The 12,590-nt window shown below is 48.8% G+C and overlaps 1 protein-coding gene across 3 annotated transcripts; it reads right to left on the reverse strand.

Moving 5' to 3' along the window:
* Positions 1-212: 212 nt before the first annotated feature.
* KCTD17 (potassium channel tetramerization domain containing 17) lies at positions 213-7,588 on the reverse strand. Of its 3 annotated transcripts, none has more exons than XM_030456662.1 (7): positions 7,391-7,588; positions 6,685-6,793; positions 4,466-4,557; positions 3,447-3,542; positions 2,947-3,072; positions 2,246-2,377; positions 213-803 (listed from the first exon to the last, which is right to left on the reverse strand). In XM_030456662.1, exons 1-6 carry the CDS (start codon positions 7,571-7,573, stop codon positions 2,294-2,296), a joined length of 690 nt encoding a protein of 229 aa, XP_030312522.1. In that variant the 5' UTR covers positions 7,574-7,588; the 3' UTR covers positions 213-803; positions 2,246-2,293. The 3 variants fall into 3 exon arrangements, with proteins under 3 accessions (XP_030312522.1, XP_008494604.2, XP_030312530.1); XM_008496382.2 differs by having other exon boundaries at positions 213-893; XM_030456670.1 differs by lacking the exon at positions 2,246-2,377 and having other exon boundaries at positions 213-893; positions 7,391-7,578.
* Positions 7,589-12,590: the final 5,002 nt, after the last annotated feature.

The raw sequence follows: 12,590 nt of genomic DNA on the forward strand, positions 1-12,590 counted from the left end.
TGCAGCACAGACGCAGTGGGAAGTACCTCCAGCCCCCAGAAGACAGCTGCAGCCCAGGCAGCTTCTGGTCTCACCAAGTGATGAATCCAAGCTCCTTTTCTCCAGCTCCCACCCCCTTCTACGAGCACTAAACTTCTGTCACTTGAAAGGAGAGACGGCAATGAGGAACAGGCTGTGAATTTTATTGAGGAGCTACAACCTGGTGTCCTCAGACAGAGCAGTGAAGAAAACGACCCTCTTCCAGAGATTCCAGGGGATCTCCTCATGCTAGCAGAGACATATTTAGGTACTGGCATGTTCTAGGTACCCAGGAAGCCCTTTCTCCTCCTCACCTTGCCAACCCAGGGCTGCTTTGGGGGACAGAAGCATGATACCCAGCACAGGGACACCCCGAGAAAAAGGCTGTGGCTCTTCATCAGAGGGCTCTTCATTTGCCCTCTGGACACAATCCCCAATAAGCTGCCCGCAACAGCGAAAGGACAAGGCCTGGTCCTACAGCAGCTGCCACCACCTCGGGGCTTCAGTGGCATCCAGGGTGTTCAGGCTGCAGTGGCTGATCCCTGATGTCCCCAGTAGGGGCCACTGTGACATTAAGGAAAGCCAGCCTGCCAGGCATGGCAAGGGGACCCTGTGCTCCAGCCCCTGCAGCAGTCCAGGGTCTCCTTAGATCATCTTGCCCTCCTCCAGGGCTGAATCTCAGGCCTCCGAGGTGAGTTCGTAAAAAAAAAAGAATTGCTGCATGTGAAGAGTGAGTGGAGAGTGTGGCTGCGGAGTGTCACTGTGGGGCAAGGGGCTGCTGTACACTGCAGTACAAAAATACAGATATAAATCAGAAATTAAAAGGCTGGCGTGGAGTAGTGGGATCACATCCTGAGACCTCTGGCTTGTAACAGCTAGAGAAGGGCAGAGAAAAAGAGAAAGTCAACGGCAGAGAAAAAAAAGCAACTGAGCAGAAAGGGGGGGGTGAGAAACAGGAAAGGGGAAATGACAGAAAATCAGCACAGAAGGCAAAAAAATGTGGAGTAGGGTGGGAGAGAAGGGAGGAAAAGGAAGGATAAGCCCATGTGATTAACATACACTGACTTTTAAGAGAATAACACTCAGGTCCCAGAACCATGGACAAGGAGGCTCGCAAACAGAGGGAGAGAGAAATATTGGCCAGCTAACAAGTGCCTTTCACAGGGATGGAGAGTGGTACTGAGCACTTCTGGTTTCACAAGAGCCAGTTTTCCACTATGAGAAAGGAATCCTCCTCCCAAAGCTTTCTGTACAGAGCCCGGCCAGGCAGCCTCCCTGAGCAGGAAGCAGAGCACAGAGGCTCATTTTGCGCACAGCTGCAGAACATCTGGAGCCACCCTCTCTCACTGCGCTCTAAACCCTGGCAGAGGCAGTGGAGGAAAAGCCCAGGGAAGCAGGAGTGGAATGGGGAAAGAAAAAAAATGACTGTCTGCCTTCTGCAAACCACCCTCGGGCTGGCAGGCAAAAGAGCTGCGGATGGCAGCCTGGAGAAGCGATCTGGCATGCGTGTCAGGCACACACGTGGCAGACTTCCTCCCCCCAGCTCTTCCCCAGACCACCCCTGCCTGCTTCACCCCTCTCCACCCCTCTTCATCTCTTCCAGCTGCACCCTCTCTCTGCTGCCAGAGCCTCCGGTCCAGAGCAATAGGGCCTGCTTGGCGGGTAAAGGCACACACATAGGATGAGAATCAGGAAAGCCGCTTTAGGGATGAGCCAACCTCCCCTTCTTCCCCTCCCTCCCCAAGCTCTACAAACCGGGACCATACCCACAGGAGGGAAGTGTCATTCATGCAGAGCTCGGGCTGGCGGGAGCTGAGAGCGCAGACAGGTAACATACCTGCAGAGGAGGAAAAGTGAGGAGCAGAAAGAGACAAGGCCCCAGGCAGGGACTACTTTTAACCCCTGGGGGAAGGTGTGTGTTTGTGGGTGTGTTTTGAAGGAAAGAGGGTGGATGCTGGGGAGTGGTGCAGGGTGGGAGGCAGGTGAGAGTGCAGGAAGGAGGGTCTGGAGGAAGGAAGAGTTTAGTGCAATCCCAAATGAATGGACAGTCTGCAAATAAAAGTACAACCATAAGTAAACCAAACCTTTTAAAATATAAAGCAGCAGCCATGGTAACCGCTTTCCCTCGTGAGCTTCATCTCCAGAGAGACTCCTGCTCCTGGAGAGGCCTTCCCCCATAACCCACACCTGCCCTGGTCCTCCCCTGCTGCTATCTGTGAGCTCTCACCAGAACGGTGGACGGGTCTATGCTTGGGGTTTACTTTTATGATTTTCCTCAAGGATTTGCTGCACCTTTATCCTCTGCTTCTGCCTCCTTTTCCACCTCCTGCTCTTCCTCCTCCGGGTCCTCCTCTGTGCTCTGTGGCCCAGCATGCAGGACAAAGGGAAGAAAGAGTGGAGATACTTGCAAGATGAGCAATGGCAGTTCTTTCTGATACACAAGCAAATAAACATTTAAATGCTGTCTTGACATAGGAATAAAATGGGACCTTTCCCCAGCTCTGGGTCAGGGAGCAAAGAGATTTATCTTCCTCTGGAAGAGGAAGGGGAGCAGATGATAACTATGCCTCTTAGGCTGGAATTCAGCAAAAGGAAAGAGAACACTGCAACACCTCAGGGAAATCAGACCCTATTAGCAGAATGACACAAACAGCATGGTCATGAGGACTCATGAGGAGGATGTTAAAGGAGCATGAGAAGTGCCAGGGTCACCTAAAGCCATTTGCCACACACACCTGGACACCAATGCTCTCAACTCACACACTCCTTTTGGGCAATGGATGTGTAATGTCACAGTGCTCAACACCAGGACAAGCCCCTGTATTTCACCACTGAGGTTTCCCACAGTCACAGTGGAGAGAGGAAAGAAAGAGGGAACTGAGAATGTCACTGGCAACAGGAGCAGGGCAATAGTAAAGTTGGTCTCACCTTGGCTTTGTGGCTGGGCTCTGAGCTCAGGCCATTGGGGGAGTTGTACAGCTCTTTGGAGACCACGCACAGGAACTCTGTCTGATCCTCATTCCCATAGGTATAGGATGAGCCGATGTTCACAAGCTAGAAAGGACGAGATCAAGAATTACAAGTACATGGCACTGCAAACATCGACTCCACCTGGGGAGCAAGGAAGAAAGCCCACCATGCAGCATGGAGTCCAATCCATACTTCAAGTAGAAAGGCCTCATAACTAAGATGAGGAGGCAGCACAGAGAACCAGGAGAAGAGTGAACCAGGATGCAAACCAGTTTAACCTCACACAGTATCCTCTAAACCTCCAGAGAAAGGGCAAGGAAGAGCCAATGTGATAGTACTATCAATGACTGACCCAATATCCTCAGAGAGGGAAAGTGCCTTTCGTGGGGACTTTATATTATATATGATCTTTTCCCCAAAACACAACTCCTTACCACCCTTCTCTACATTCTCCATACCTGCTCAAAGCGCCATCCATCCGACATAGTGGAAACCATCTGAGTGAGCTCCTCTTCCTGGCACTGTAGCACACGGTAGACATGCTTAGGAGGCACCTGATAGCAAAATTGCAAAACATGTTTGCAAGTCAGATGCTAAAATTTGTTGCCCTCCTGCAGAATGAAGTGGGAGTACCCCTCTCTGACAGACCTGTCCTCTTCTCAATGTCTCAGGTCAAAGGGGAGTGGGAACCACAACCCAACTTTCTGCTACGCTGTTACGGGGAGCAAGAATAATGATGTTGGAGAGGAGAGATTGAGCTGAGTGCTTCCTGCATTGTTCCCAGAAGATACTGGGCTCTTTCTATGGGTAGTTTGCATTTGTAGTTACAAAATCATTTATGCAAATGCCACAAATGCTGATGGGGTTTTGTGAGCACAAACCAACTGTGTAGCTGGAGGCTTACAACCTGAGGCAGATATGATGAAAAGTGAGGTATCAGCCAACACTCTCAGAAGAGAGATTTTTAAAGATTATTGGCCAAGATCAGGTGTGATTGTGCCACAGGACTGATTCCTTCTGCCTCACTGTCTGCATTTAGCTCTTCCACTGCCATGTCTTCACCTGTCCCTGCCAGGTTTCTCACAGGTAGCCCCATGCTTTTCACTATGATTACACTTACAGGACTCCTCACACTAGAGCCCTCCTCTACACAACACCTTTGTTCTCCTCACCAGCATTCTTCCATATCCTACAGCAACAAGCTAACTTCTTCCAAAAGATAGTGGAACTCTTTTGGTTTCAGGGGCTACCTCCAGCATTCCTTCTAGGGATGCAAAACTAATCTATAACTTGCTTATTGTAATTAAAATGGTGGCAGCTTGTCCCTTGCAAGATTTTGTTATGCAGACATTAGCTCATAAACTCTAATTAGTTTCTTCTTTCTGTTCCTTGCTGCTTCTCCCAAGTCTGCTCTCAATATCCACAGTCCCTCCTTCTCCCACCCCACTCTATCTTTCCTTGCCATGTCTTTCTATACCTGAGTTACTGTGTAGTCCTTCTCCTCCAGTCGATCCTTGATTATTCGGATTAAAGGACCAATGTTGTAGAACTCAGCTTCTTCTAGGACCCCTGAGAAACAAAGACAGAATCACCACAAGGACAGAAAGTTAACAACCCATCTTTGTTTTTTTGCTTGAAAATTTCTGATGAACTCTGAGCCTCCCAAGGTCCATAGGGAGAAATGATACTGCAGCCTCACTTTTTTAACAGGTTTCTGTTTCTTGAAGCTCTTACTGCAAGAGCTGAACCCTGAACCCTGGCTCTCTGCATTGCCTCTCTAATGCCCACTCTAATTTCCTTGTGCTGCCTGCTATTACAGAAAGAGGCCTGTGAGGGAAGGCTTGTGCCAAGGACTGCTAATACCTCCCAGATAACTGGCCAAGAAGAATAAATGTAGGCTTCCACCACTCAATGACCACTAGTTATCACTTTGTCCAGGCTCCCTTCTTAAGGTAGACAACCATTATTTGTTCTGACAATGTCATCAAAACACCTCAGAAAATCCCAACTTTCCTCTTGGGTCATATTGCTTCAGGTGATCTTTGGTTCTCTCCTCTCCTTCACCTCAAAGCAGGTAAATAGAGAAGTGTTTTGGTACTTTTCTCTATGGTGTCTGCATCCATCACCTCTCCTGAGACTCACCTGTTTACTAACAGGCCTTCAGGGAAAGGGAGAGGAGTTCCCAGAGGGCTGGTGAGGGAAAGGCAGCTAGAAGCCAACACTCACATGTCCCCAGAGCAGTACAAAAACAATGCAGGTGAGGAGATTCATCCTTCACTACCTGACACGCTCAGATTTTTTCCAAGTCCCTCATTCAGCTATGAATCATCTAATGACTTAGTTTTATGCCAGCCTGAGCATCCACAGCAGGAACAAAAAGCAATACTAACCTGTGAATGGGAGTCCTGTTTATGTTTCAGATATGATGGTAAAATCTGTGCATGAACTCTGTTTGAACTCAAGACTAAAAGAAATGTCAAGTAGGAAGCACCTCAGAATTGTGTTTGCTACAAGTCTGTACTATTTCTCAGATATATTATTGGAATTAGAAATCACGACAATTCTAAACGAACCTTTCCTTGCATTGGGTAAAAATATGTATGAGAGATAGGGGCAAGATTAATGAACATGAAGAAACTGTTTAGCATGGGCTGAATATAGCACAGGCTGTCTCTGGAACTGGCTCCTTGTTCAATTCTAGCATCCAAAAAATAACAAGGCATTGGGGACTGCTTGCTAGTAACACTGTGATGTTACTGAAATATCTATTGGATAGGATACTGAAATATCCTATTCAGCTCCCTGACAACCTCATATGGGGGACTTGTTTGCCTGGCTGGAATTACTTTAGTCCACAACACATCAGAGTACCAGTAGCATATATTGAATATCACTCATTAATGACTTCTTTATTACAGTCAGTAGAAGAGATGATTTTGGTTTTGTTTGGTCTTCTGGGTTTTCAGAGTTCATGAGGAAAGCTACAAGGATGCTTAAGGGACTTGAGCATCTCTCCTATGAAAAATGACTGAGAGAACTGGGGCTGTTAGGCCTTGAGAAAAGAAACCTGAGAGGGAATCTTATTAATGTCTATAAATATCTGAGGGAGGTGCGTCAAGAGGAAGGGGCCATTCTCTTTTCAGTGGTGTCCAGTAGTAGGACAATGAATAATGGATTTAAACTAGAACATAGGAAGTTCCACCTCAACATGAGGAGAAACTTCATTATTGTGAGGGTGACAGAGCACTGGAACAGGCTGCCCAGAGAAGTTGTGGAGTCTTCTTTGGAGACTTTCAAAACCCAGCTGGATGTGTTCCTGGGTGGCCTGCCCTAGGTGATCCTGCTTTGGCAGGGGGTTGGACTAGATGATTTCTAGAGGTCCTTTCCAACCCCTAACATTCTGTGATTCTATGATTAGAAACACAGTCATTAACAGAAAAATCAGTCAGAGAGCCTGGTTTAAAGTGGATCGGGAACAAGGAAAAAATGGTTTATTGAGGCTGAGAGAATTTACCTACTTCTCCCTTCATGACATCTCTGCTGAATGAAGGGTCTTGAAGCCACAACACCTCTCAAATCCCCCCCAAATCAACCTCCAAAAGAAGAATGAGAGACAAAAAGGTCAACAGCAAATCTTACTATGTCCTGGCCACAGCAACAATGTCAAGCGGGAAGTTTCTGAATTGCAAGACTCACCCTCTTCAGCCATATCTTTATCCAGGACCAGCTTCCCATGACGGAGGAAATTCAGGATGGGTCCAAAGTAAGTGGGGTCCCGGTCTATTAGGTATGCACCAGTCTCATCCTAGCAACAGAGACAGACCACACGGATAAAAACCCCATGGGAAACTTGTAACCAACCTTCAGATGATCCTGATGATATGAAAAAACAAGCCTAAGCAAAAATGTCCCCTGTTTCAAAGACTCTTTGGAAAACATGGTCCCCTCAGATTCCCTAGCCAAGTCAGCTCGGTATGGAGCTTAATTCCTGCATTGGTATGCTCAGCATGCCACCTCAGCATGGACCAGCCTAGCTGAGAAAGCAAAAAAATCTTCCTCAGTCTCCTTCTGCAACTGTGCATACAGGCCTAGTGTGAGAGCAGAGAGCCTCCTAACAGGAAAAAGGCTGAGTCAGGAGAAGATACAGCTCAGAAGTAGACTGGGGATGTGGGGTGAAATGTGTGAGAGCAGGGGTGATGGGGAGATGGCCTCCTTTTTCCACAGCTTGGGCCGACAGGCACCAGGCTACAACACAGCAAGGTGGGATCTGTCAAGGGGAAATTCTTTCCGAGAGAGGGACGAGAAAGAGCAGGGATCTTTTCCCCCAGTCAGTCCTGCATCCCTCCAGTCCTCCCCATAGTCAGTGGGGCAAGGTCTGCGGGAGGCAACCCAGCTGCCTTACCCGGTCCGACTGCAGCTCCTCGCCCTGGCACAAGCGACACAGGAAAGATTTCTGCTCCCGACACAGGGTCTGCCTGGTGGTGAGGAAGACGGTGCCCCCCACATTGAGCCTCACCCACTTGGCCTGGGTGCCAGAGGGTGGTGGAATGTCCCAGGTGCAGCGTAGCCCCACGGCACCCTGCATCTCCTCCCCGCCCTCCATCCTCATCCTCACACACAGACACACACCCCTTTCCTTCGGCGTCCAAGGACTGCCGCAGGTGCTGCCTGCAGGAGAATGCCGGGATCTGTAGTTTTATCTGCCTCTCCTCCCCGCAGCACTCCTGTTTTCTGGGGGACAGGGTCTTCCCTGCCACCGTCAAGGGAGTCCCAAGGGGAGGAAGCATGCTATGTGCTGGAGGGCATTGCTGTGGCTACCAAGGGTGGGCACAACCACAGCTCCACAGTGCGGAGCCTCCCCTGCCTTCTTCCCTCTTCCCGTTTTCACTAACCAGCCGCCACGCACCGCTTCGGAGGTGCAGCGTGTTATGCAAAAATCGTCAGCGTTTATTTCCATAGACACCCTCTCCGGCTCACTGCAAGGTTCTGGGAAGTGTAGTTTGCCGGGACGTGCACAAAAGGGTGCTGGGAACCGTAGTTTTCCCAGCCCTCTGTCGCTGCAAAGAGGATGCTGTAAGGGAGGGGGCTGCACCGTGCTACGTGATCCCCACCCTTCAGCTGGTAGCCTTCTGCCTGCTTCCAGCCCTGGGTCTTGCCTGCAAGCTTGTTCAGAGTCAGGAACAACCTACTCCCTGGCAGTCAGCAGATTAAGCCCATCAGTGCTGCACCCCACAGCTTTCCCTTCAAGCCAGATTCATTACATTGGGCTTACAGCTCTGTGCTGCCCCAGTTGCCGCCACGCAGTTCTTCCTGCAAAATGTGCAGACAATTGCCTTCTTGCTAACATACGTAGAGACACTCTTGGGAACTGTGTCCTGGATCTGCATGAAGTGCTGGTAGGGGGCAGGAATTACTTTATTTCCAGCTCGGAAGAGTCGCTGAGTCAGCAAACTGCCCCCAATCTGTGCCACCCTTCCAGCACAAACCATGCCAGACAGACCCCCTGTATCCTTCCCCTGTGCTCTTACCATCCCTGTTGGTGTCTGGGCAACAAGAGGTCTCAGATTTTAACTTAGCTCTGTGTGGAGTTTCACCTCTGCCCCAGGCACCTATCACCCCCTGAGGCTGAAGTGCCAACCCTGCCGTAAGCCTTCCAGCCCTGCCTCAGCCACTTGCTCCTGCCAGGCTCAGCCTGGAGCTCAGAAACTCACGCCCCATGGGACTCTGTTCAAATGCACTCCTTGGCACAGATAAAGCCTGAACGAGCTCTCTCTCCAGCAGCTCAGCTTCTCCTACTCCCATCTAAGCACAGCCGTGCTTGCCAGCAGCTCAAGCATATTAGGAATGGGAAGGCAAGGCTGATTTTTCACCTGAATGTGGCCCAAAGCCTTCATTCACATAAGCAACTTTCTGGCTTTTCTTTGCCAGGGCAATGCAGCACTGCAGAGACACCGTGGTGCCTTGCAGACACTTTATTGATCTTGCACCTAGATCTTTGTGTCTTTGTAAGCGGGTGTTTACTGAGGGAAGAGGGTAGATAAAGACAAGCATTATGATTTACTCTATTATTCCTTTTCTTCTCGTCCTTCCCTCTCCTTCTACTTACAAATCATTCCCTTTTATCATTACAGGACATTAAGGCAGAGTCACCCTTTCCCTGAATCACCAAGGACTTCTCCACAAAGACAGTGTGTGTGCTTTGCTCCTTCTGAGAAGGAGGAGTGCGAAGGGGAGGAGGGAAAGAGAGGGTAATATGGAATAGGTTTCAATATTGCTGATCTCTAGCTAATTTAAGCATAGGAACAAATCAGCCACTGCAGGGTATAAATTCCAGGAAGTCTGGATTTCCATGAATTTATATCAGGAGTTGGCCAGCACTAGAGAGACCAGTAGCAGGGAGAGGATGAAAAATTGTTTTTTCCTACCTATACAGAGCAGTCTTTGGCCCAAATTAAAGCCCAGCCCTTGGACCATGCGCCACTGAGCAGTGGTGTGCATCAAAGATGCTCAGACTAACACTGAGCTGAACTGAAGCATCACATGGTGAACACAGCTCTGGGCTGTAGAACTATTGCCCTGCTACTTCTGGCTCAGAGCCAAACCACAGCAAACCTGAGAACTCTGCCCTGTGTGCAAGGGGTGCAGGACCCTGTCTGTGCTGGCTGCAGCTCCAGCAGAGAATGAGGGTAAGGACTGGGGCTCCCTGATATGAATGAAGGAGTTGGGTGGCAGCACACACTCCCTTATCTCCCCCTCTGAGAAACCTGCCCTGCCTTAGTTTTCTTCTTTCTTCCTTCAAGGGTTGACCCCATCTCCCTTTCCTCCCCTCACACACAGCCCCTCAGCCTCTTGCCCCTTTTAAAGTCCATCTCTTGCTCTCTGTGCCTTCTTCCCCAGCCTTTCCCATGCCAATGATGCTCACAGATCAGGTATTCAGAGCACATTTTCTTCCATCACCTTTAGTATCCATCTGTGGCCAGCACTTCACACCTTGCTCAATCCAGGGGAAATCTCAAGCTCAATTGGTAAATCTAAAGAGGTATACTTGGAGTAAAGAAAGAGTTCAAGTTATACCAGTTCCATCCCACGAGCCTTCTTTTCTGCACCATACAGCACAAAATTTATTGGAAGTCCCCCCAGACAAAGGCAATCCTCATAATATGTGAAAATCTTTTTTTTTAGGCCAAAGTCAGCCTGGGGTTACCAACTGAAATGCTATGATGAGTTGGTAGTGTGGGCCAAACACAGGCCTGATTTGCGCACCATCGCCAGACATCTTTCTGAGATGCAACTAGCATGCCCTTGTTAAGGTCCATTAAAATCAAGCTACAGAACAGAGGAGAAATAAATTAAAATAATCGAGTGGCTGTTCCTTCTGCTTTGATGATAAATATATCCAAACCACAGGCACAGAAACAGATAGGCAGGAGCGAGCAAGAGCATACACGGGGCTGTGTGACTGCATAATGCTGCTGAGTACCCAGCCAAGGTCACAATTGCCACAGGGACAATTGCACAAACTGGGGGCAGGAAAAACTGGACAGCCAGAGGCAGACAGATGATGGGGCTGAGTAAGAGTGAAGGAAAACAAAGTAAACTCAGAGTTTCTTGGTTCAGCAGCCAGCAGGGCCGAGGTGCAAACCTGCAGAAAACTACACAGGCTGTAGCTCTCCGTGCATACATTGCAGCCTGATAAGTCAGATGGGTACACGCACACAATGCACCACTGATGTTGCAGAGCTGCTCCTAAGGAAGTGTTGCATTGTGGAGTGGTAGTGGGAGCAGGGATCACTATGTATTGGCACAGAGAGTGTCACCACTCTGGCAGGTTGGGAACACACACCTGGGATTAAACCTGTGTGATTGTTTAGTTCATGAACACACTGCAGCGTGAAACACCAGGAAAGAAACTGGATCTCTGTAGGAAGCGAGGCAGGGAGGACATATAATGCTCTGACATTTTGTCAGTAAGCCAACAGCGAGCTGGGCAAAGACACCCCCCCCCCCGACACTGGATTTGGGTGTGGAAGGGAGACAGTTCACTTGCAGTCAAGAGAGCACAGCTCGACTGCTGTTGAGCCAGGCATACTGGAGCAGGAAGATAAAGGCCCCGTGTCCTTCAGGAGAGCTAATCTTCTTTCAGCTCCCTGTGTCCTGACATCTGTGACCAAGGCACCTGCGTTCAAAACACCATGAAAAGTCTATGTGTGTGCATGCATCACCCAGCAGCCTTGCTGGAAGGATGCTGGGAGTAGGACACAGAACAGTCACGTAGCACCTGGTTGCATGCTGGGACCAGGAGAGAGGGGAGGAACAAGGAAAAGCCCTGCAGGCAATAGCAATTACCTTTGCTCATGCAGTGGTCCTTACTGCAAAGGGTCACTGGTGCTGGCACAAGGTCTGCTTTGGAATTAGCAAAAGTTTGCAGGGGAACAAAAGGTTTGCTAGGAAGTGAACTGTGAAATAGTGCAACCTGACTGCTAGGCAGCTAGGGAAGGGAGAGGAAGGCAGGGAACAGAGACATGTAAGGAACAAAGGACTGGGGGATTACTTTTGGAGAACCAATACCAGACAGTTTTCTGTCCAAAACTGCTTCAAGAGAAAAGTATTTATGATAGTAAAATATACCAATAAATCAGTGCTGGCCTGGGCTTCTCAAACTTACACAGAGAGCTGTAAAAGCTCCAGTCTCGTTAGCCAAAGGTCAACGTGAACCTATTCCTACATCACCTGTATCAGTTTTTTAGGCTACTTCTTGGCCACCATGAGCCCTATCCCACCAAAGATATGCTATTCCCTTTTACCTATGGCAAATTCTGCACAGGAGAGTTATGAATATTCACATCTACTTCTCCCCTTCTCAGTTTCCAGTTCCCATAGGAAACCCACCCACTAAGTCAGGGACATAAAGATCTGCAGAACATTTATAGTCCTTGTGCAAGTCCTCTCAGCTGTTCCATATGTCCAGTAGCATCTGTTATGGCTCAAAATAGGTTTTTGCAGTCTCCAGGCTTTGAAAACATTGTCTCAGTCTCCACAATGTTCCCAGTGCACTGCCTGCAGCGTGAGAACAGATCTCAAAAGCTAGGGAGAATATCAGAAGACACTCAGATTTTTTTATATATGATGTAACAGGGCATACCCCAGAAAGACAAAATATCTTGCTGTGGGGTGGAAATTCTCAATTTCTCCTCTCTGAGGAAATCAAGGCAAAGCTAAGCATCTGGTAAAAGATTTGCCAAGAAGCTGGGAAAATTAAGACCTCTGAGAATTTGTGGTTCAAAACCTGAATGGGAGAAGGAGAGTTGAGTGCTGCACAACCTTGGCACACACACCAGAGAGATGGAAGGGGCTCTGCTAGAACTCGCAGAGCCACACAGCCAAAATGCAGAGCAAGGGGAGAGGGAAATCTTTCACAGTTTATGATCCTCACGTGGATGGCTGGGCTGCACCAGACACCTCCCCATTACACACAGAACAGAGAAAAGCAGCTCATTCTGAAGAAGAAGCAGAGATGTCCACTGCCTCCAGAACTGCTAGGACCAGGAGGAAAGAAGAAACACTGTGACTAAGCCGCAATTGCCACATGCTCTGGAAGGACA

Source organism: Calypte anna, chromosome 1, assembly GCF_003957555.1.
Source record: "Calypte anna isolate BGI_N300 chromosome 1, bCalAnn1_v1.p, whole genome shotgun sequence".
In the NCBI taxonomy this organism is placed as follows: Eukaryota; Metazoa; Chordata; class Aves; order Apodiformes; family Trochilidae; genus Calypte; species Calypte anna.

Coding starts and splice junctions, on each gene's coding strand:
- KCTD17 (XM_030456662.1), bottom strand. CDS start 7,573: ATGCAGGGTGCCGTGGGGCTACGCTGCACCTGGGACATTCCACCACCC. Junction 3,543..4,465: donor AGGACTACACAGTAACTCAG/GTATAGAAAGAC, acceptor TTTTGCTATCAG/GTGCCTCCTAAGCATGTCTA. Junction 2,378..2,946: donor AGCCCAGCCACAAAGCCAAG/GTGAGACCAACT, acceptor GCTGGGCCACAG/AGCACAGAGGAGGACCCGGA.